Source organism: Ictidomys tridecemlineatus, chromosome 4 (genome assembly GCF_052094955.1).
Source record: "Ictidomys tridecemlineatus isolate mIctTri1 chromosome 4, mIctTri1.hap1, whole genome shotgun sequence".
Taxonomy (NCBI): Eukaryota; Metazoa; Chordata; class Mammalia; order Rodentia; family Sciuridae; genus Ictidomys; species Ictidomys tridecemlineatus.
In genome coordinates, this window is record NC_135480.1 from 112,353,757 (window position 1) to 112,379,245 (window position 25,489).

Here is a 25,489-nt window from a genome sequence, read left to right on the forward strand (position 1 = left end):
ATTAGAGTACTTGTTAGAAGTAAAAAAACAACAGGCCTTTTTGCGAAGTTCAGGACAACCTTTCAAGTGCCCAGTTCAGAACTTCCTTTTTTTTTTTTTTGCCATTTTGAGGACCTAATTGTGTGATTTCCAAGAGGGACTAGAACCACAAAGAGGGAGAGGATGGTTTAGAGGAAGTCTATAGATAATAAAAGAAACAATGCCAAGAAGGGTATTAAAAAGAAAAAAGGATTTTGATAGTAAGAGGGAGCATTCGGTATAAAAACAAACACTCCTTTTATCTCAAATATGTCCACGAGGGAATCACTAAATTATAGTCATCTAGAGACATAAATGAGAAACATAAGTAATGAATCTTTATGTATACTGGCAGCAAAGTTTGTGGCTTGAAATGTGCTATGAAGAGACTTTAAAATATTGAAAAAAAAAAGACTAAAATCTCAAACACCACTAGTGTCATTTTTCACCAATTCCTTAGTGATAAATACATATTTTAGGGGATAGTTATTATATGTTCATCAGTATGAGATAAATTTGGTGATGAAATAGTTGGAATGACTAGCAGAGTCCCATAAAATTGGAAGATCCAGTGAACATTTCATAGGTGTCTTTAATCTCACCTGAACCATTTCTATGAGAACATGTATTCAAGTCTGGGAGCATTTGCTGAAGCAGATGTTTTGTTGCTTAGGTTTGAAGTGGGGCTTGTGGGCCTGTGACAGATGAGTGGCTTTCCGACTAAACAGGCTGCTTTCCTGATTACTGACCAATAGGGGTGGGTTCTTAATTTTTTCAAATGAAGAACGATTTGTAACTTTTGACTCCCCGTAGGAAAAGTAGTTTTAAAATAGCTAAATATTGAGTGCGAGTTGTCACTTCCTGCCCCCAAATCTTGGTTGATACTGAAATATCTGACAACTGGCACAGGGCTAAGACTGGACAGCCTGTTAGGCAGTGGATTATAGGTTGGCACTTGGCTCAGATCTATAGTAATTCATCTCATGGATACAGACTCTACTGAATATCCACAAGGCAGTTTACCACATATGGCTAAGTCTAGAGGATCATTCTTTATTGGTATTTTACTCTGAAGATAGGACATCCGATATGCTATATGAGAATCTTAAAAAATGTTTTTTATTCAGACACCCTTTCGGAGGATTCTGAGTTAAGAGGCCAATTTGACCTCCTTGGGTCAGCACACTGGGTGCCAGGCCACAGAAAAAAAGCACATATTTCTAAGAGCACTAGGGGCATCACATTTGCCTGGACTTTCCACAAGAGATCATGAAGCCTCTCTAGTTCTGAAGAGTTAAATGTTAGAGCTGTGGGGAATTTAGTCAGGCAGTGGATTGTGGCACAGACAGAAACAGGATCCCTCCTCAAATAATTGGTATAAGAGGTTATGTCATACAAATATCTGTCTTCTGGTTCAAATATCCCAAATCAATCGCGAATCAGTTATAATTCATGTAAGATCAAAAAAAGAAACACATACACAAGAAAGTCTGTTTTAACCTGAAATAATTCTGTTGATATTTGAATTGCTTTCATGGGACATTTGCTTTAAACCACAAGATATCTCCATCTCCAAGTACAAAATCCCTTCTCCCCACCCCCCACCCAAACAAACAAGAAAACAAACAAAACCCCAAACCCACAACTCAGCTTCAAATAAGTTTGGAAGAAATGAGACTCTAAATATTTACATATGGGGCAAGAAATAAATCACAAAACTATTTACAAAAATACACAAGCTTATATGCATTAACAATTTACACCAGTTCACAAAAATATTAAAACATAAAAAAACACTATATAAATTAAAGAAATCAAAAGTATGATCTAAGACTTCCTAGGGTGCTTCTCTCATGCAGGTCATGGTTGAAAAATCAGGTTTTGCTATCTCAGAATCTAAACTGTAAAACAATCATTTTTATTCTTTGAACATTAACAGTACTAATCAGATAAGAAAAAAAGACCCTCTGTGGACACCAACATTATCTTGCACATATTAAAAATACATCATTCCTGACATTTCCATTACACAGTACTGACAATCACATGCCTCTAACCATTTGGAAGAAACTTTCTGACATACTTTGACTTTCTTATTCATTTCCTTGCACTCTCTGTTCAGACCATACTTTGCCAACATACTGAATAGGTGACCTATAGGGATTGAACAGATAAATGGATTTTACAGGCTCCTTCTTGAACTAAAGGGGCAAATTTCAAATATACATCATAAGCATCTATTTCTGCTTCAAATGTGATACCCACTCTTCTATCCCAACTCACGTTCATGGTCCCTCTTCTTCACAGAAGTAGCTCTAGAATTTTTCAACCTGACCTAAATATTTAAAAATGCGTTGCCTTCCTAAGGAATTGTGCAGGCCTTACCCTTGGGACCATCCCAGGGAGTTCTTCAAACTGAGCATTTAAAATATGTGAATGAAAAGGAAATTTATACAGTAAGAAATAAGGCTCAGATTAAGTTTATTATAAAGAATATGGCATCCTTGGGACTCTTAGAGTCCCTAGCCAGACATCCAGGGAATACTTATTTCAATCAAACTGAACTGTGGAATCAGAGTTTTTTCAAAAAGATAAAATCTGGAGACATGGCTCAATAAATTAGGGGTTTAATGCATAAGGCAGTTCCACTTCCTTGATCATAATGCTCCATGTCAACGTCTGAAAGTAATAACATTCAATTACTGTATTTGTAAAGTCACACACAAAGGTGAACAATGCTGAGGTAACCTGGCTCACAGTGATTTGCCATCTGATTTCTACCCCACATATTAGGAAGGAAAAGATGTGGGCAAAGTCTTTCAAATAACTAAATCCAAAGTTAAGGCTGTTGCTACATAATTAACTAAACTATAGATTTTATTTAAAGTTTGTGTTTCACACTTATACCAGTAATCTGAATTTTCTATATTCAAAATATTTACCTGATATTTCCAAACCCATAGGACATTATTAATAAAGAAGTTGTTCTGAGAAATTAAACATCATATTTATAAAATTGATTTTAGTTTCAGGAATAAACAATGTGTGTGTGACAACAAATTGTATTAAAATTGGCCTGGACTTCATTCACTACTTCTTTCTGGGCCCTCAGTTACTGAAGCCATGTGTCTCCTAGTTACACCAGCCCCCTCTTGCTAACATCCAGACTGCTGGTGAGAACTTTCAGGGCTGGTATGATCTCCAAGGAGCAAGGGATTGCCTACTTGATAAAAAGATGAATAAGGTTAAAAAAAATTAGTGCTGCATATTCACCAGAGATCCAACTCTTCAATGTAGCACCCAATATGTTTGTGTGCCAGATGGAAGCATCCTCTCAGGTTTTCTAACATAAACATTTTCTAACATCAGTTGGGCCTGCACTCTTAATGTAAAGGCCTAAACTTCTACAGACATTTCACATATTGGGTTTTCAAGATCTTTACTCTGGTTCCTCTGATCAATTCTGGGGAACAAAAGAAAACCTTATAGAGTATTTTCAGATATAAATATGTTGCTCTGAAATTTTTTGTTTTCTAAATATAAACCCCTAAAATGTAATCACGTTTTTAAATTAAAAAAAGAGGACCGGCATGAATCCTAATCTTTACACAATTTCACAGCAATAATAGCAGCATAATTTTAGCCTCTTAAAAGATTTCTTCTTTTGCTCTAAATAAAAGATAATTCCAAGTTCTAAAAAGCCAGAGCAGCAACCATCCAGTAAATGGAATAAAATCTCCTGTGTATTTTATAAGCTGAACATTTACAATATGTGAATGTATAAAACTCAAGTATTATCACAAGTTATGGAATGGAATGACAATCTTAGCTCACACAGTAAATATAGGACTGTTCTGCTAGTCTGGTGGACCTGTGGTGGGTGGGCTGGGAAACAAGAGTAGAGTTAGGCTAGACAGATGTTCTGTTCCTACTCTGATAAGGAATGAACTTTCAAAAGAAAGTCCTAGATATTAAACATGTTTAACATGTCTACAGAGTTATAAAGAGCTATACCTGAAATGCTGGTGTGGATGATAATTACAGTAAGACCGTGATCATATGAATACAGAGTAAGCAAATACTGAGTGACTCCTTAGAACATTATGGTAGCTGCTGGAACTCTAACTGGTGACATGGGGCTGTGTAATTGGTAGTTACTGCAACAATGACATGTAGTACAGATAATTTGCAGTTACTGTAAGAATTCCTAGGGAACATATACTCTGGTTTAGAAACAGAAATTATCACATAAATCTATATTCCTGAAAATAGTCATAAAACGCTGTTTTTTTCTTTAATGGGAAAAGGTTGCTAATTTAGAAGAACAAGTACTGTTAACATTTTACTGGAATCCCAATTTACTAAATATTATTGGGTGGGGGGAATCTGCAGTCAGGCATCACATGAAAAGCAATGATACAGCTTTCTGGTGTTAATAAAGTTAATTGACAATAAGAATTTCACATTCTTTTGCCTCGGATATTTCCCTAAATTCTAACTTGAAAAATTCCTCCTGGGGTGACATGAGCTTGCTCACTGTGAAGAGACTACTGAATGTTTAAAGTCTTAAATTTCTTTATGTTTTAATTATAATGCTCCAATTGTCTGACTTACCTGAATAAGGGAGTTTTCTCCACTCTAATTTAACATACAACCAAAAGTTAATAAATTATTAATATAGGATGACTAAAAAAATAATTTAATAACACACAAGCCCCTTCTCGGTCAAGATGAATGAAGTGATAATGGAAAGAAGTGTCCATGTGGGCAGGCTGTGCAGCCACTGATGGGGGCGTAGAAACATGACAGTAAATGCAAAAACCCACCAGGAAATAGATGTAAACTGCTCTGAACTAGGTAGCAAGTGCTAAGAAGAAAAGACAAAGTTAAATTTAAATTCAGTTAAAGGCAGTCCTCAGGCTCTTATAAATTAGCCCTATATGGCAAGTACGGTCTGTGACAAATTTCTTTACTAGGTTTTCAACACAGTGCTTTACAATCATTCAGATCTCTTTTAAAGACAAAAATGACACAGTCTATAGATGAAAGAGGTGGTAATGAAGCAGGAAAGGGCGGGGAGGATGGTGATTTGTTTACTTTTATTATATTTTCTTTTTAACGTGGTCAGGGGTTTTGTAGATTTTTTTTTAATCTTTTTTGGTTATTGAAAAAAATAGAACAGTCCACTGTCCAGCAGAGGCTGCTTCAACTCTATTGCTCCCGGGGCTCATTCTGCATGAATCTGTGTGTCAGGATGTGGCAAGGACAACTCTGTGGGCAGGAAAGCCCCTTGACCCAACGCTGTAGCATATGTCCTGCTCTGTGGGTGGGCAAAACCAGAGGGCACATATGTTCCCATGCCCCCGCCTCCAAAGCCTCCTCGCTGGTGCTGGGGCAGGGAGTGGTAATCCTCCAGGTTGTCATATTGGGACACAACAGTCATATTGCTCTGGCGCTTGCTGTGCGTTTGGTACTGGTATAGCACACTGGGGTCCCTTTCCATGTTCTGGGTATGATGAAGTTTTAGGCTATGGCTCCTCTCTGGCTTAGGGGGTGGGACCATTGACTGAGTGAGGTGCTCCTCCTCTTTGTAGCAGTCTCTGGAGTGTTTCTCAGGGGCAGGTGGCTGCCTGGCTCGGGGCCGCTCCAGCTCTTTGGAGAGCCTCACTTCTTTGTGGTTCAATCTTAAGGACTCCTGCCCTGTGGTGTATTTCCCTCCAGAATTATGGTAGCTGCCTGGCTCAGAAGTGTCTGGAATTGTTTTGGGCCCATAATCTAACTGGCCAGTTGCCTGGGGGTACGGTGGCCCATTTTTTGATTCACATAATTGCCTATGGCTTGCTTCCTGATGCACCCTGTGCTCTGGGAGACTACAACCCATGTCATGAAGCTTTCTATTCCTAAGGCTGCTTTGCTTCTGAGGGAGGGTTGGCTTCTCTGCCTGTATACTGCCATACCCTCCATGGTGGGGGGCTCTTTCAAACTCTGGCTCTGGATGCTTCCTATAGAAGCGGTCGTCTCCCTCAGGACTCATAGCCTTGGCTGGGTGCCGCCCCTCCTTTCCTTCTGCCACTGAGAGAAGTCCAGTTTTCCCAGGATCTGATTTACTGCGCAGATGGATGACATAGATCCCACCCAGGTCATCCTGCACAGCTGGGGTCATGTTGTCATACTGAGACATAACAGGCGCTTTCACCTTCTGCCGTGCACGGCTCTCTCTCCGGATAGACTGCATTCGATATTTTTCCATGTCCTCTAGATCCCACGAGGCATAGGTGTGCTTTACATCAGCAGGTGGAGGCATGTTTACTACATTATGGTCATTACCAGAGAAATAGCCAGTCATGTTGGTCCGCGGGCGTGGAGGCAAACCAGAGTAACTGTACAAGTTCTTGCCTTGTAGCCTGGGATTGTAGAAAGCAAAATCACGACTTGGCAGGCGATGAAGGGGCCTCAACTGTACTGTGCTATAGGCATCCACATCACACAGGGCCCCATCAGGACTGTAATAGGAACTAGAAGAACTGGAATATGGACTATAGCGGTAATGGACCCGTCCATTCTCAAAGTAAGGCTGAAGCTGAGTTACATGATAATCTGAGCGGGCCTGGGAGGACTGATATGGCTTAAACTGGTACAGGGGCCTTGGGCAGTAGGCTGGTTCATCATCTGGGGGAACTTCTGTCCGTGAAATGGGAACAGAACGAATCATGGAAGATGGGGGAGCATGGAGAGATTGCACCCTCCGGATGGTAGGGTATGGTGGAATATCTTCAGGATAGCAAGCATTCCTAACTGAGGAGCTCAAAGAAGAAACATACTCCATCCGGTTGCACGGCTTGGAGTGGTGTCCAGACGTGTTTCTTCCCGGGGCCACATAGGTGTTATAACGAGGACCCATGGAGGCTGGTGGCTCTGATCGGGCACCATACACTTGGTGTTGCTCCAATTTATTATGATGTGGAGGTACACTCTGGGGACGGAATTGGCAGTTTGGAGTCATATTGAAATGCAAACAGTTTTCTGGACCAAAGGGCTCAGCGGTGACATCAGGCCTAGCAAAGGAGGAATAAGCTATTTTCTGAGAAGCATGCTTAGGTTGTGGGACAGGCAGTGGCAAAGGCAACACATCATCCACTGAGGCTGATGACGCAGTGACAAAGGAGTGGTAATTTGAACTGCTGGTGGCATCTGCACTGTTGGAGTGCATGGCGGCAGCCATCTTACTCCCCATTGTCCTGGTGGGGGGCATTGGTGCAGAAAAGCCACAGGAGTGCCCAGGGAAGGACTCGGCTCGCATGTGGAGCAGTGGGGCCCTGGTACTCTCCCGCACTTTCTCAGGCAGGCCTGGCTGGAGAGTAGTAGTAACCATAGGACACTGAGCAGCAGCTGCACAGCTATCACTGACAAAGATGGGTGCAGGGTCATCCACGGCTCGAGGTTCAGGTGGCCTCTCTGGAGCTGGAACTACTCCGTGAACCTATTCAAAAATGAAAATATTATGAGTCCATTTTTTTTACACTCCCCTTATGAAATCAAATGCTATTACATTTGTAACTCACAAACTGAGGCTATTTAGGTAGCAGCTTGAACCTTCCCAAGCCATGCAGTTGTACTGGACCTGTTCCCACTGGCAGGAAAAGGAGCCTATGCTGCTACCTGGTATATTACCATCTTTGGAGAACTGTTCAGGGTTTTCTCCATTTGTGATGGGTTTTAAATATGAGAGGAGGTTGCCTATGATGATGTCTTAATGTGAAGACCGAAAGGTTTGTCAAATAACACTGTCAAGCTTAAAAATAAACATTTGCCATACTGCTCTAGCTTAGTCTCAACATCAAGAACATTTTATTCAATAAATATAATTGATTCCATCATCTGGAAGTGATTCACAGTTGGACACAGTGAGAAGTTGTGAACCCCTAATACAGGGAAGAATACAAAAGTGACTTGTCCAAGGTGGCATTCAAGTCAGAGGTTATCTCTCTCCCTACCTTTGACCAACTCATTTGTAGACCCACAGGCCAAATACAATCCTCACAGAAATAAGCAAATAAGCTCTCTCTGAAAAGTAATTGCTAGAACTAGCATCCTCCAAGGAAGGACCACAAATTTAAGTCCTTTCAGTTGAAGGTGACCACACACAAAAAAAACAAAAAACAAAAAACAACAAAAAACCTGTGTTACAACTTTTAGCATTTTGCATATAACATTCTCTCTTCAAAATACATACTTGACTATGGAGCAATCTGCTGGTTAAGGTTGAGAAAAATAACAAAAAATCCTAATGTACTAAAATCTTCCACACTTCTAAAACAGGCAGAGATATCTTCAGAGTGAGGCATTTTCATTGAGTAAATGGGAATGATTGGCATAGTGTAGTTAAATGACTTGCCCAAAGTCACGGTGAGTCAGTGATGGATTTCCAAAAGGGAAAAAACAAAAAACAAAAAAACCCCACATGCATGACAGCTAAAGCCCAGTTTGTCTCATGTTATCCCTTTGTATAACCATAAAGAAATGTAGGAAGAAAAGGTACCAGGTATAAAATTGTAGTCATATGGTAACTGCTGCAGCAGCCAGGCAAAGGCAGAACCCTAACTTCAAACCAGAAGTATTTCATGGAAACCTGCCATAAGTGTTAAAAATTATGTTGTATTCAAATACAGTTGTTATCAAAGATAACAACACACCCTGCTGAAAAATGACATACCTTTGGAAAAGCATATTTCATCTCACCAACCTCCTCCCTTCTTACCTTGTGGGAATTATTCAGTCCTATACTGGTTGCAGCTTGTACTTGCCCCGCGACTGGCAGCTGCTCTGTGGTCCTCTGGGCAGGAGGCGGGGGGAGAGGGCGATGACTTCTGTGTGTGCGCTGAAGGGTAGCAACAGCAAACCCAGTGGCAGTGGGCTGTTCACTCACAGCCCAGCTGGCATCCCTGGTGCTTATTTCAGCTGTTGCTGGAGTCGCTGTCATGTAAGTCATGGTGGCTGTGCTGGTATTCTCTTCAGGGGACCCAGAAAGAGGACAGCTTTTGTCTCTAGGCAAATTTGAAGGCATGGAAGATTGGTCTGCAAGTTCTGAAGGGTGATGGGGCTGATCCACACTTGCACCAAGGTAGGCAGGAGACTGATCCTCGCTGTAGAAATGGAGTGCAGACTGGTCCTGCTCTACGAAGGGGATGGTTGCCACAGTGGTCTTCCCAGCCTGGTCTTCAGGGAAACCTACATGATCATCAGACTTTTCTGAGTCTGTTAAGGGAACTAAAGTAATTCTGGCCTTTTCTGGGTCCCCAGATAAATAGTTTCGATGTAGATGGTTTCCTGGTAAGTCTACTTGGTGGAGTTGCTCCCCAGATTCATTTACCTTGGTATGAGTAGGATCCCCAACAGCTGTTGTCTCTGGGAGAGGCTGGTTGCAGTTTCCCAGTGCATTGTTCTGGAGGTGGAACTGCTCTGCTGGTCGATCTGTTTGGAAATAGGCCTTATCTAGAGAAATACTAGAGTAGGGACTGGGCAGTTTATCTTCAGCTGTAGCCCCTGCTATGTCTCCATAATTTGTGTACCCAGCCTGAGAAGTCCCTGGTCTCTTCAGTGACTGAGTAGAGGCTTGCTGCGCAGACTCAGCTAATGCTAGCGCCAACATTCGGGCGACATTTTTCGGAGGCGGTGGCGGTGGGATAAGAGAGACTGAACTGACAGGAACAGGCTCCTGAGGGGGGTCATGGGTAACTGCTCCTAGTGGGAAATTGGGAAAAAAAATGAGAATGAAAAGGTAGCTTACGTTATCCTATACGGAAAGCCAAACACTCCCCACTTGATTATTTAAAAACAGGTGCCTTCCATATTTCAAAATGGCAATCCATGATCTTCTATCCCACATGCAAATGCTGTAGAAAATACATCTCATTTGGAAGGAAAACTAAGAGTGCTTAAAGGTTGCAAGCTCCTCTTGAATTGCTATAGAAATGGGGAGGGGGCTCAGAAAAGATTGCTTAGAACACAAGCTTCAAGGCTTATGGATTGTTACTAAGGCTAGTTTTCACAATGGATGGTATAGGCTGTTAACTTGTAAGGCTACAATAATGATATTCATTAGAAGAGAAAATTGATTCAAGAGCTATGAAGTTGTACAAAAAATTATCAAGGAATTCTCACTGTCCATACAGGTAAGGGACTTTTGTGATGGTCTGAAGCAGGACTACAAGCTCTTTGGGGAGTTTTTGTTTGACTGACTTTAATGTAGGGCTTGAGCCATCTGCCAATGCTCAGAGAAGCATTCTCCTGGATTAAAGGCTACCTGTGGAGCAAATTTTCTCTTAAAAGGCACAGATGGATTTACAAGATTGAAGATCCCTCTTAATTTAAAGAAAGAATGGAGGAAAACAAACGGTACCTGTCTGAGTCTGTCCAGAAGCTACAGCCTTACTCTGACTGCTTGAGACAGACCGCTCCTCTTTCCCTGGCAACTCTATTTCTTCGGCAGCTACCTGGTCCAGGGGCTGGATTTCAGGTTCACATCCTTCTTGGGCCTCTCTCTCATTTGTTTTCATCTTTACTATTTGGGTGGGGGATCTATTTGTGACATCGCTTTCTTCTGGGCTTTTGTCCCAGGTTGGAGATGATGCATTCTGAGCTGCAGTATTTGAGCCAGTACTGATGGCTTCTGACACCCGAGGTGGAAGGGTCACTGAAATTGGCTCAGATATGTTCATGGAAGGCGATTTGCTTAGTTTTCGTCCAATCTTCGGAGAGAAAGCATAGACGACCTTTTCAGTAAATGAGGATGATTTGGATGACTTCTCTTCAGTTGGGCTTAGGTCCAGGGTAAAGAATGGACTCAGTTTCTCCTGAACTGGAGAGACAGGTTCAGAACTTGCTGTGCTTCCTGGAGTCTGAGACTGGCTACCACCTGGTTCTACATCCTTTTTACTGGTACATGGTTTATCCTTGGAGTATCCTAATGAATCTAAAAAGGAAGCACCACTCTCCAGGCATTCTGATTCGGCCTTAGGGGGACTACACTGAAATGACATTGGATCAAAATCCAGGCTGGCTACTCCAATATCTGGAGGGCTCAAGTCAACATCCTCAGCTGAATGAGGAGACAGGAGAGCTGGAATATGCAGCAGCCCTACCTCCTCCTCACTCTCATTGTCATGGGGCAGATTATCATAGGAATTACAGCGGTTCCCCAGCATTTCTCCATTAAAAGAGGCAGACAGGGCATCACTGCTAGATCGGGGTCTTCTGGGTCGGAAGAGCTTGGAATCACCTAGTAAAAATGGACAACAATGTCAAAGTATGAATGTCACAGGATATATAATGCCATGAGAAGCCACCTACTTGGTATAGCAGTAACTCACCATTTAGGTAAGAAAATGCAACTTTTCATTTTCTTTTTGTAAATTGTCTCAAGACACACAGATCATTGCAATAACAAAACTCCCCAACCAAACGCTAAATAGCAAGCACATTTCATATAATCAGAGGGAGAATGCAGTGCTTCATGGTTTTGATAAGAAAAAGGACCAGGACTCTTGAATTGTTATTGGTCCAACACTGACTCTTTGTGTGACTCTGGGCAAGTTTTTCATTTCTTTGTGTCTTATTGTATCATTAGCCTCACACATGACTTGTAAGGTAAAATAAATCACTTTAGATAGCATTTTGGACATAAAATAGCAAAAAAGGTTGTTTCTTTGGAGGAAATATCCTATGCTACCCAAATTTCAAAAAAAAAAAATCTTGATTAAATAGCATTAACATATACTTAAATGATTCCTTTCGAACACTTAATTTCATTTTTTTTTTTTAAATTTATAAGACTAGGCCTTCAGTTTCTCAAGTAGAGCCCTGGGGAGTGGTAGTATTATGCAATTTTATGATGTTGCTAAAAGTCCAACTGGTAAAAATGAAACCACTTATTCTATTAGACTTTTAATTGCCATAGTGAAAATGTAATATAAGAAGTGAGAAGCTATCTTAACATAAATATATATACTGACATATCTACCACTTAAAAACGTAATCTTGACCCAAATATTATTTTCCACTTGACATGAACCTAGCCCATTGCATTGTTTTAATAGATTATGCTGACTACAGTTTAATTAAAAATCTTGGAGAACTTTTCTAAGATTGTCAGCCACTCAGATAAAGTGATGTGGGAGCACTATGAATCACAAGGAAAATCACTGGTCCATGAAGATCTGGCAGTTAGAAAGGTTAATAAATGAAGATGAGAAAATTGATCATGATGATGATACAGGGATACTTGAAAAGCACATGATCTGAATATCAACAGATTAAGAAAAGCCCTTGGAAAATTAATGTAGTTTTTGATTACTTTTGTAGAAAGGGCCTTCTTTATAATCTGTAGCACAAATCAAGGATCAAATAAAGTTCTTACATTTGTCAAAAAATATTGTATCTTCTTCCAAGTCAATGTTGGTTTAATAAATAGTTGCAACTATAATTTAACTTCAATAAACAATATAATACACATTTATTTTAATATTTTAGTTTTGTTTGTCAAGTTATGTTGCAATAAAACCTTTTTCATTGTTAGCATGAAATCTTGGTCCCAATTTTAAACAGATCCATTTTACATTGCTTCTCCAAGTGCTAATTATCCTGGGACAATGAGACCAGCTATAATCAATCTGCTCTATGAAATTTAAGGTCAGGTTAAGCAATTTGCAAGACAACTGGTCTAAACATCAAAATGCTTCACTTTATATTTTGTAGCAAACATTAAGCTCCCACTTGTGAAAGTTAAAGAAGGAGACAGTTGTAATCCCAGTTTTTACTAGGCATTAATCAATATAAATGGTTAATTTAAAACATTTTAGCCATTTTAATGTAAATAAATAGTAATCCTGCCAAAATACTGCTGCCATATTAGAACAGCAAAGAATTGTAATCTGAACAATACTAAATACTAGAATTCTTGGAAATGATAATCAATAGTCTATTTATTAAGTATATATTTATAAAGTACACCCAATTGCTATGTTCATGTTCTCTTATGCAAGCTATCATGGAATAAAACAATTGATTCTTTCAGTCTTACCATCAACTGCATGAAGAGAAGTAAGAGACTCCTCACTTTTTGCTGAGCGAAGGGTCCCTTCTGCCCTGCCACCTGAAGAATCAAAACCAAAAAGTGTTTAGTTTTAATTTTGCCACATATTATACAGTTAAAGGGATCACTGTTTTTCCTAACACATGCTTAAATTTCCAAGAGTGGTTGGCTGTACAGATTAAGAGTCACATTCAATTTACCACCTTACTATATAAAGTGTTGTACTATTCTCAAATGGTGTCCCATGTTCAACTCTCTTTTCTAAAGGATCATGAACTTGAGCATAGAGATTAACTAAAAGACTTTTCTTGTGTATTTCCTAAAGACCAACATGATATCCAGAGATGATATCACATTAGACTCACAGTGGCCCCACCCTTAGTGACTGGTGTCCTTGCAAGAAGACAGAGAAACACAGGGAAAGCCCTGTGAAGATGGATGCAGAGACAGAGTGATGCTGCCTCAAGCCAAGAAATGCCAGGAGCCATCAGGAACAGGAAGATGCAAGGAAGGCAAAGAAGGATTCTTCCCTGGAGCACAGCCCTGCTGACAACAGTAAAAGAATGTATTTCTGTTGTTTTAAGTCACTTGATTTGTACTAGTCTTTTACAATAGGCCTAGGAAATACTTACAGTAATTTCAATTACATATGGTGAATCTTATTTACTAGACACCTCCATCCTCTCTCATCCATTGGTGGCATTGAGGGCACTTCCATTTTCCTGTTCTCCCTAATGGAGATATCACCCAACCCTCCTGTTCTTTGCCTACTTTCCTGACCACTTCTCACTCTATTCTCATGACAACTCTTCCTTTTATAGTCCTTTAATGATTGCTTTTCTTCAGAATTGTGTCTGTAATCTGCTTCTCTTCTCACCCTGCACCTATGCTTGAAACCCAATTCTTAGACCCTTGTTGATTAGGTGAAATCCCTACTTATTCTTCAATATTCAAATCTATTTTCTTACTACCAGCCCTGCCCCACAAGATCAGACAATGCCTATCATAGATATCTTATACAAAACTGCTTCAATAGCTATGATTATGCACTGAAATTTATTTCCTTATACATGGGACTTTCCAATTAAGATGCTATAGGCAGTATGCTACCTTAATTTTCTTTCTATCTATAGGGCCTGCTATCAAAATACCTAAGACACGCTTGGTACATGACTACAAACTGAATGAATGATGAATTAAATGAACTGAACATTACACTGCAAACATTACCTAAGAAAAAAATCCTTTCTAGATTCAGAAACTATTATCAGAACATGAATTTTAAACTATATTTGATTATAAGAGATATAAACCTCAAAGACATATTGAAACATAGTTTTGTCATTTTTCAAAGTTACAAAAATATCAATTAAAAAAAACTAGTATAGCAGTATTTGTTTATTACTAATAATATATAAGCTATGTTACAATACGCTTGAATTTTTAATCACTTCATCCTACATATAATCTACATGGTGTCCTTAAGAAATTGGGTCCCTCTTTGTATTACATATGATTTCAGGTTGGTGATAAAGAAATGGTCACGAAGACAATCCACCTGGACCACACAACTGTGTACATATTAAAGGATAGCCTATCATAACAACACATGGAGAATGTGCCCAGAAAAACAAAAGGTTATTACTAGGCAGTAGAGGGGACTTAGTAGACAAAATGCTTGCCAGCCACAGAACAGTGCTGTGGGAAGGCACTTACCTTTGAGAGCCATAGCTTTCATTTCTGAAGGCTCACTCTCATTACGCTGCAACTTCCGCTTAGAGACTGATGATGATTTCCCCAAGTTGAAAAATGAACGCCAGCTGCCCACAGGAGATTTCTTCATCTTATTTTGAGGCCTCTTTCTATGAGACAGAAAATAATTAATCAATGTTAAGACAGCCAAGAGTCTATCTTATAGAAAAAAAATGAACAAACAGTAGAAAGAACAAAACAAACCAAACAACCTGGAGAGGCACAGCTGAAAGAATAAACAAGCCCCCTCCTTCTACAGGGTACACGCAACACAGTGCAGCTAAAGCATGAAATGGAACTTAAAGGAACAGATTTGATTATTAGTAACCAGTTTCACAAAGATCATTTTTATGCATATCTTCATATTTAGAGCCAACATCACAAGCTGCAATGAAGTAAGAATAAGACACAAATGCGAATAGAACTATTCAGACCTCCAAAAATAAAACACAGTTGAATAAAATGATTTTAGTTATGAGTAGAGAGAATAAGAACAAAAAAAGAAAAAACTAGTATACATTTAATGCCAAACACTGCATTAAACACCTTATACATAGTATTTCTTTTAAATCAGATATAATTATATTAAGATATAATCATATTCTCATTGTAAAGCTGAAGAAATTAGTCATTCAAGTAACTTCCTTAAAGTTATAAAAGTAGTAAGTGATGGAGTCAGGTTTGAAACCCAAGTCTATCTACACCCCAGTATCTACTCTTTTAAATACAATCTATAAGGAAGATCTTGAGTAAATTATGGAGCTAAAGTATAAAACCAAGATGCTAAGAGTATGTCTCAACTTTTTGCTCTTTTAGTCATGGGAAGCAAAAGGAAGTTAGAGGAGTATAATAAAATATGAGAAAAAGACATTCTAATGCATTATTATTAGTACAACCCCATCCAGAGAAGTGAGATCCTTACATTCATGTGCAATAGCCAAAGGAGTAGCAGAGACATCAAAAATAACTTTTACATACATTAGTCTTCCTACTATAACCTAGTAAAGAAGATACAGAAACCATGTTATTATCATTTCTTTAGAGGTACAGAGAATTTCAGAGCTGGAAAGGACACTGAAAGGGCACACTACAGTGGTTCTCTAATTTTTGAAAACATCACAACTGCTTGGAAAGCTTGTCAAAGGACTTATCCTAGAGCTCTTGGTACAGTTGGCTTGGAATGGGGCTGGAGGATTACTACAGCTATTAGGTGACATTGGTGTTGTTGGCCAAGAGAATATACTTTAAGAACCACTGACCTATCTGAACCTTAACATGGAACCTATTTCAAGCAAGTCATTATCCACTTACTTTCTGAATAAACTGTTCCAAAACAGCTTACTTCTAAACAAATTTCTAAAAAACGTATCTTGGAGAAAAAAATCCGCACCACATAAATAGTGCATCATTTTTGCCCAAATGACCTTTTTTTTATGACATTATTCTGTGATGCTTTTGCAAAACTAATTCTTATCATTCCTTTTGAAGTGTTAAGCATCATTCACATTCAGATAAACAGAGTTTGTGGGACTGGCCCATAATTTAATATGTGAATACTATAATACAAAATTAAATGTGAAACAGACCTGGAATGTGGCTTAGTGGTAGAGTGCTTGCTTGGCATGTGCAAAGCCCTGGGTTTGATCCCTAGCACCTCCAAAAAGTTCAGAAAGAAAAAAACTAAAAGAAAACTAAAAGGAAGCAATAGCACATGACTATGAAAATCACATTCTTAAATAGGAATTAATAAATTTTACCTTTCAAGTGGGAATTCAATTATGGTATGAAATTTCCCCTGAAGTGCAGCAGGTCCTTCTCCTACTTCAATATATTTATTTTCAGTTACAATTGGAGAATTGACCTGGGCCTGTGTTCTTGCCTGGGCTTCCTCCAATGTCAGCAGCTTGGTAGATGGAGAGGATACCAGCAGGGATTTGGGCCTTGACAGAGAAGCTTCAAAAAGAAAAAGAAAGAAATGATGTAGTCAACAATTTTAGCATGTATCAACCTGTCTATCCTCTATCTGCCAATCAGTGTTGTATCATATTTCCTTCAGGTCCTTTAAATGGCAATAACCAAAGCACTTTACATCCAGAGAGAAACACAAAGTGACATAACCAGACCAAAGCCCCCCCCCCAACTTCTTTAATAATTTATTTTCCCTTCTTAAAAGATAACCAAAAGGCATTTTTAGTTTTGGAAGAAATTTTTCTTCTCTGCTCCACAAAGTACCTTAATATACATCAATAAAAGGTGCCAAGACTTGTTTTATATGTCATGAACTTAGATCACAATAGGTCTAATATATAGTGTTCATTGTATTCACACAAAATAACTCAATTTGTGATTATGAAAAATGGACATAAATTCACTGTCTTCTAATGCCATATTTTAATTGAGACAAGCAATACAAAGTTTTCCATCCTTTAGAAGTTTAGATAAATGTTTCCAGGAGCAAATAAAATCTGTCTGTGTCATACCTGCCCCTTCCTGCATGACTGCACTGATTTTGCCACTGAAGAGCACGTCTACATGATTGAGTATGAACTCAACAACCACAGACTGAATCCTTACTTCCATGAAAGCGGCTGTTCCACTGAAACAGGCAGACTCTATCTGTTTTGATCTGTGAGGTAAACAACATTGCCATCAATTACAAACAGAACAGTCATAAAGAACATCTTTTAAAAATGTGTAAATCACAGGCAAATCAGAGAAAGAAATCATACTTTTATAGTAACTTAGCTAAGCCCCATACACCTATTTTGGGGAGATGCTAATAAAAGAAATAATTTGCCTTCCTCTTTAAATTTTTCCTTAACAAACACTGATGAATTACACTTTTGGTTCTAGTAATAGAATTAAAACAATTAGTTCTATTAAAGGTCATAAGACAATGCAAATTACCGAAGCAGGTTTGGAGCCCAGACAATTGCTAGATTTTTTGCATGCATATTTGTGATGGAACAGTAGTCCGCAAGAAGAGACAAGTGCCTCATCAGGAACTCCAGTGTTCTAAAAAATGAAATACAACATTTTAACAGACAAAGACTTTATGGAGCAGTATATAGCATAAAAGCCACTAGTTGATTTGTAAATTTTCAATAGAAAGAGACCATACAAACCCAAGCACATTTTTTGCTGCCTACTAAGTTCAAATATTATTAGAATTGAATTCTCCACAAAAGCTATTTTCTGGAACAAAGGACATTTTGAAGATATAATATTTACTTGCAATAGACAACTAATAAGAAAGGATTTAAATACTTCCATGAAAATGTTTCAAAGGCCTAAAATAAAAATTCCAACAGATATCAAGGGGAGAATATTTGAGCAACCACACACAAATATTATCTATCAGTTATCACATCTCAGTGTCCCTATATCTAATTGGATAGGGATTAAAACTATTAAAAACAACAAATGAAAGACAGAAATATAAGATTTTATTATTAGAAACAGCAATGAAAGTAAAATTGTGGTCTACATATGAGCCACAAAGATTCTGGAGGGCCTAACAAGCACTTGGGAGGAGCAGGAAGATAGCTTTTGGACTGGGAACCCTGTTTTGTCAGGGGGAATCTCATTTAATTCTCATAGTCTAATCACATACAGTATTCCCAGCTCCTTTGCAGGGAGGGAGAAGTCAAGGCTAGCCTGAAATTATACAGACAAGCAGTGGCAATGACAGGAGCCTGAAATTATACAGACAAGCAATGGCAATGACAGGATTCAAATCAAGATCAGCATGGATTGAAACTGCCTGCTCCTTCAACAGCATTTATGGTAGTTTTTGTCCTTCCTGTATATAATCAGATAAAAAACACAGACAGCTGTCGTAGCTGGACACAGTGGTGTACACTTGAAATCCCAGCAACTCATGAGGCTGAGGCAGGAGGATCACCAGTTCAAGGACAGCCTCAGCAACTTTGCAAGACCCTCAGCAATTTTGTGAGACCCTGTCTTAAAACAAAAAAATACGTACACACACACACACACACACACAAAATAAATAAATAAATAAATAAATAAATAAATAAATAAATAAATAAATAAATAAATAAATAAAATTTAAAAAACAAAAAAAGAGAAAAGAAAAGTGACCTGGCCTGGAGATTATGTAGAAATGTGTCTAAAAGACAATGTAAGAAATAAAAAATTAAAATAACCAAAGATACCTATTTAGTTCATCTGATTATAAAGACGTTTTTAAAAGTTAATGGAGAATTTTAGTCAGGACCCCATGAAGTGAGCACTTTCATATTCAGCAGTTGAGAGTGGAAACTGCATAAACCTTCCTGGAATACAACTGGGGACTGTTTTATATTGAGAATAAGAATGTTAGTATACTTTGGTTTTCAGAATTGCACTGCTAGCTTTTTATCCTGAAAAAAAGTCTAGATTACATGTAAATGGATGATCCTCATAGTAATATTCAAAATTGGAAAAAAAAAAACCAGTAGTACGTTGATCAAAAATCAAATTAGGGGAACATGAAAGAACACTTAAAATCATATTTTTCAAGAACATTTAAGGAATTAAAACATGTAAGTGTTAAAATATTAGATTAAAAGCCTGAATCAAAAGATATAAAGTAGGACACATACGTATAAATTATATAGAAGAAACTATAATATTACAAAATGAGAAGTATGTAACAAAAAATTATATATATTGTAGAGTAGAACAGATATATAATAAGCAATATATAATTCAGGTTGGGCTTACTATGGTTATGTAATATAGATTCAGGTAAAGAGGGTAATATTAGGATCTACAATATACACACATATATTTTGTACACTATATATTCAAGCAACTGAATATATAGTGTACAAAACATATAAAATACACATGCAATGTATATTATTAAACACTTATTATGTTCAAGGCTTTATTCTGAAAATATAATGATAAACAAGACAGAATTTATGACCTTAAGAAGTTCATGTTTTAGAGAAGTTACATACTGAATAGGTAATAAATTATATATAAAAAACATATAGTCGGGGCTGGGGTTGTGGCTTAGTGGTAGAGCACAGCACTTTCCTAGCATGTGTGAGATACTGGGTTTGATTCTCAGCACCACATATAAATAAAGATCCATGGACAACTAAAAAATATTAAAAAAAACATATAGTCAGATAGGTATTCAATATATAATATGTTGAAGGAAAGATACCTAATATTTAATAGAAAAGACTACATAGATAGTAGGGGAGCAATATGAAATAAGAATGAAATTATGGCATTTGCTAGTAAATGGATGAAGTTGAAGAATGTCATGCTAAAAGAAATAAGCCAATCCCCCAAGACAAAGGTCGAATGTTTTCTCTGATATGTGAATGCTAATTCACAATAAGGGGGGCGGGAGTGCTAGGGAAGAACAGAGTTCTTCTAGGTAGTGGGGAGTGAAGGGAGGGGAGGAGATATGGGGATAAGAAAGATAGTAGAATAAAACAGACGTTATTACCTTATGTACATATATGACTGCATGATTGTATAATATATACAATCAGAAAAATGAAAAATTATACCCCATCTATGTAGGATATATCAAAGTGCATAAATGCATTCCATTGTCATATATAACTAATTAAAACAAAGTGAAAAAATAAAAAATAAAAAAGACTGAGGATGTAGTTCAGAGGTAGAGAATTCCTGGATTCAAACCCCTGTACTGAAGAAAAACAAAAAGGAGAAAGAGGAGAAGTGGGAGGAGGGGGAAAAGAAATTATCAGTATTCTGTTCATGAATATGAAGACTGTGTTTAGAGATATCACACAGGTAGTAAGGGATGGATTTGGAAGTTCCAAACTCAAGCCAACCTATCAAAGCCACTATTACCTTGCACCAGGTTCCTTTCACTGACGAGTTAATAAAGAATGTCTTCTCCCTCAATAATATTCTTTAAATAACTCTGTATTAATCAGACTTATCTCCCTGGCTTTCCTTTACAGTATAAATACATCAATTTTCTTTGGCTTATGTCATAAACGCTCCTTAATTTTCCTTTTTCACTATTCAATGGATTCTTAGATCCCTTTAATTTTATCAAATTTCTCCTAAGACATTAAAGAACAGTAAGTCAATGCTAGATTATCTTCTCGATCATGCCCATTACGCATTTGCATGTAGAGTGCTGATTTTAAAATATGGTCTGATTTTAGTACAGATTAAAAAAATGTTAGGTTGGTTTAGTGCTGAGTAGAGTATTGATTTAAAAAATGATATATAAGCAATGTCATTTTGAAAATAAATCAGCATTAAACTACTTATTTGTACTAGAATATGTGCTAAATTTAATTTCTTTTTAACAATTGAATTTTAAAAATGTCTTAATTCTTTTTGCATACTATAAATATAAGGTTTCAACTGTTTTCTTTCTTTCACTAAATGGCAAAGCAATCCTTAATTTTATTCTGGTCTTCTCAGACATAAACAAAAATATATCTGAGAATTCAAACTAACATATAAATCAAACTGGGGTTTAAAAGGTAGCAACAAGAGAGTCTAGTTGAGTGGCAGAGGGCACCTTACTAGCATGTGCAAGATTCAAGGTTCAATTCTAGCACCACTACCAAAAAAAAAGCAGCAAGACAAAATTAGAATACAATAAACCTAACAGAAAAAACAAACAGACAAAACCTCATATATGAAACATATATGAATAAAATCCATTCCAGAGAAGTGGAACTTCAAGGAAATTAAAGTAATTAGAAACCCAAAGGAAGGGAAAAACCAACATTTTTACAAATCAACTGACATGCCTCTGGTGGATATTCACCAATGTGATTCACCTGTAGTGTGGTGGGGGGAGCTGCTGAATAACATCATGAATTTTTATCAGCCTTTCTTCATCTGTTGCTGCTGAAACGGCATCCTGTAACAACAGTTCATAACAGAATAAACCAGTAGGTTTTGCTGGTAAAAATTAGAGTTCTTCATTTATCATTCTGTTTTTCCTCTGAGATTATAAGATTAACTCACTTTATTCTTTGATGCTAAATGACAAGGAAACACAATAGAGCCTGAAGGATGTAAACTTGGTTTTCACACAATGTCAGCATTGGAATCTACTAAATCATAATGCTTAAAAACACAGGTGGTAAGGTCAGTGGCTCAGAATCAGAACTAAAAGAATGATAAAATGAAAACAGCAATCATCACCACAGACTAACTGGCAATAATTGGTGAGTTTTTTGTTTTGTTATGTTTTAAGGGGCTATTTAAGTCACAGAACTGTTTCTTACATGGGACCAAACCAAACATCATATAAATTAAACAAAAAAATAGCAGAGCTCTACACCAAGACTTTGAGTCAAGTATGACTGATACTTACAGAAAATTTCTCATACAGCTGGTAGGTGAGCAGAGGGTTTGGGAGCTCTCGGAAGTACAGCTTACAGAGGGAGCCCACCGAATGGATGTCTTGAACATAAGGTTCCTTCGTCAGGTCGGGGACATGCTCGGAGTCAAATTCATGGCTGACCCAGATGGATGAGGACAAAACAAAATTATGTGACTGAGAAAAGCAAATACATGACTTAAATCCTGAAAGCAACAATATAAAATGTTCTCCTCTAATTACAGTGAGTCTGAGATTTGTTTTCTTCAAATTAAAATTCATGTTAAGTTATATTTGGATTTCAGCAGTAACCAGATATATTATTATTAGAGAGATATCTATGTGGAAATTAAGGGCATAGCTTTAATATTAAAATGGAAATAATCTCTGGCCCAAAACACTCAACTTTACCTCAGTGAATTGCTATTTTCTTCAAATTATTAAAATTTACATAAGTTATATCTGGACTTCAGCAGTAAGTGGATGTATTATCACAAGATAAGCATCTTTCTAAACAGAAATTAATGGCATAGCTTTAATATTAATGACCTCTGAAATGCATTCAAAAGACTAGCTCTTACAGCACATCAATTTGAAAGCAGGATTCCAAATTTCTGATGGTTTGAATAACTAATACTTTGGCAACTCCAGAATCCAGGGTTGAGTAGCAACTCGTCTACAACTAGAGACAGAAACTCCTCAGCTACAAGTAGTATACAGCTCAAGCAGGATAAGAAAGCCAGAAACAATATAAAGCAATTCCTAGCAAATAACAAATTTTAATAGACAGTAAAATCTATAATATTAGAGTGAGTGAAATAAAAGCTGTGCTCTAGGGGCTGGGGTTGTGGCTCAGTGGTAGAGTGCTCACCTAGCATATTTGAGGCACTGGGTTCGATCCTCAGCACCACATAAAAATAAATAAATAAAATAAAGGTATTGTGTCCAACTACAACTAAAAACAAAATATTAAAAAAAATTGTGCTCTAAATTCTAAGGAAAATTAAATTTAATCTCCAGGAGGTTAATTAATATTAATTCATAGGCATGAAGCTAATTATCATCTGAAGAATTAATGTGTGTGGACAATATAAATATGAAATTTACCATGTCTGAAATTAAAGAGTAAATAGTCTTCAGTATAAAAACTGATTTAAGTGCTTTCTAACATGTATTCCTAAAAACAAAGATGAGCTCTGTGGTTAATTAAAGTAGTAAAATTTCTACAGAATAGTGGCAGTTACCATGCATCACAGTGAAAAAGAAATAACAGTATATCAAGAATAGCCCAGAATCCAAGCGGTAAGCAAAAATAAAATTTGTATTATATAGAGGATATCACTACTTTTATCTCATACATAAACATACACTATTGAATTAGGGTCAAAGGAGATTAGAAAAGGTTTCACTCACATCAATTTTAATTAAGAACCAAAGAATAATTTATTATAATGTAAATTTTACCCCCATTGTTGTTATGAGTTCAGACTCATTTGTTAATAACTTCAAACATCACAAAGAGGAAAAGAAATACACAATACAGTACTGAAGAGGTTAAGGTGCATGGTTCTCTGACACTACAGATAAAGAAATGCCATTTAGCAGAATATGATGCTAAGTGAAGTTAGCCAATCCCAAAACCAAATGCGAAATGTTTTTTCTGATATAAGGAGGCTGATTCATAGTGGGGTTGGGAGGGGAAGCCTGGGAGGAATAGACAAACTCTAGACAGGGCAAAGGAGTGGGAGGTCAAGGGAGAGGGAATGGGGGTATGAGAGACGGTGGAATGAAATGGACATCATTACCCTAAGTACATGTATGAAGACACAAATGGTGTGAATATACTTTGTATATAACCAGAGATATGAAAAATTGTGCTCTATGTGTAATATCTGTAAGGCATTCCACTATCATATGTAACAAATTAGAATAAAAAACTTTAAAAAAAGAGAGAACAATATGGATAAAAAAATATACAGAGACAACAATATGGATATTATATCCTATTTTATCTCAACTATCTTAACAAAATTATGATTATCAATGTAAGTTACTCAGTTTTGAAATAATTGCATTTTAATGAGCTAATCAGGAATAAAAATAAAAATGCCATGGACAGTTATTACCGTAGTCTCTGGATATTGGAGGCAACTCCAGAAAGACGATATATTCCATCCACAATGCCATATCTCTCAATGAATGCTGTGCAGCTTTGGAGAACCTGGGGAACTAAAGAAAAATTTCATATACACAGATAAAACTGGTAGTATTCCATGGAATGCAAATTACCAAAAATGTCTTATTTTAATAAGAAGCATAAAATTTGTAAATTAATAATAAAAGGGGAGGGAGGATTAATTCACTACAAAAATGATGAGGGCATGTGTACTTAACTTCACACACAAAGTACATTAGTAGTTCCTAAATAATCAAGACTGACTTGGTTCATAGCTCCACAGGAAAGTCTCCAGAGCTTTCTGCAGTGAATTTATTGACTCATGTTACAACAGAAAGGTGAACTATTCAACCTTAACACCATAACTGGTTAAAATAAAAATACAGCTGTTTGGCTGAATTTCATACACAGTAAATGGATATACAAAGTCAAATGCTTATTCCAACAAGTTACTTTTAAGTGCTACAATATTTCACCTCTTAAAAAGATTTATTTCTCATAGTTAATGTTAATTCTAATTTTATTAAATAAGCAAAATATCATCAGAATGCAAAGGTCAAAGCAATTTCAAATAGATGTAATCTTCTCACTCCATGCTTATCTTTACACTAAATTTACTTATTTTTTACTTGATATTATCCAGTTTTCATAAAGAGAACTTTAAGGGTAAATAGAAAGTACTTTCTGGTTAGCTTAGTGAATATACATATCTGAATGACTATTTTGGGGGTCTCTGGTCTGGAGTAGAACTTTTAAAATATATAATAAAAATTTTCATAACCATTCACAATTTTATAATAGCTGAGATGTGAAAACTCTTCATTTTCTAATGCAGACTAGTCAATTTATAGGCTTTAGTGACTATGATCATTTGATAATGTTAATTAAAATTTCTGAGAAGAAACACTTCAAAGAATATTATATGGTCTGCAAAACGCAGACTAAAGATGAAATATTCAGAGTGGCAAATAAAACAAATGAGATAATTAACATACTAAAATTAATAAGAATTTTAGCTAATGTATTTCATTCTCAGTATATAAATAAGTCATTCCTTTATTATTACATCACATTTTTCTTTGGTTTTCCTTTTTTTTTTTGCTGG

The 25,489-nt window shown here is 37.0% G+C and overlaps 1 protein-coding gene across 9 annotated transcripts in view; it reads right to left on the minus strand.

Moving 5' to 3' along the window:
- Positions 1-1,507: 1,507 nt before the first annotated feature.
- Positions 1,508-25,489, minus strand: part of Arhgap32 (Rho GTPase activating protein 32) — a 297,323-nt gene continuing 273,341 nt past the window's right edge. For all 9 annotated transcript variants that reach the window (XM_040285546.2, XM_078047321.1, XM_078047322.1 and 6 more), the window contains 11 exons: positions 24,335-24,437; positions 22,203-22,347; positions 21,661-21,743; positions 17,768-17,875; positions 17,341-17,486; positions 16,618-16,813; positions 14,825-14,970; positions 13,097-13,168; positions 10,418-11,296; positions 8,777-9,759; positions 1,508-7,498 (listed from right to left, as the gene is read on the minus strand). In XM_040285546.2, coding sequence (XP_040141480.2) covers positions 5,246-7,498; positions 8,777-9,759; positions 10,418-11,296; positions 13,097-13,168; positions 14,825-14,970; positions 16,618-16,813; positions 17,341-17,486; positions 17,768-17,875; positions 21,661-21,743; positions 22,203-22,347; positions 24,335-24,437 — 5,114 coding nt within the window. In that variant the 3' untranslated portion in view covers positions 1,508-5,245. The remainder of the gene's footprint in view (positions 7,499-8,776; positions 9,760-10,417; positions 11,297-13,096; positions 13,169-14,824; positions 14,971-16,617; positions 16,814-17,340; positions 17,487-17,767; positions 17,876-21,660; positions 21,744-22,202; positions 22,348-24,334; positions 24,438-25,489) is intronic.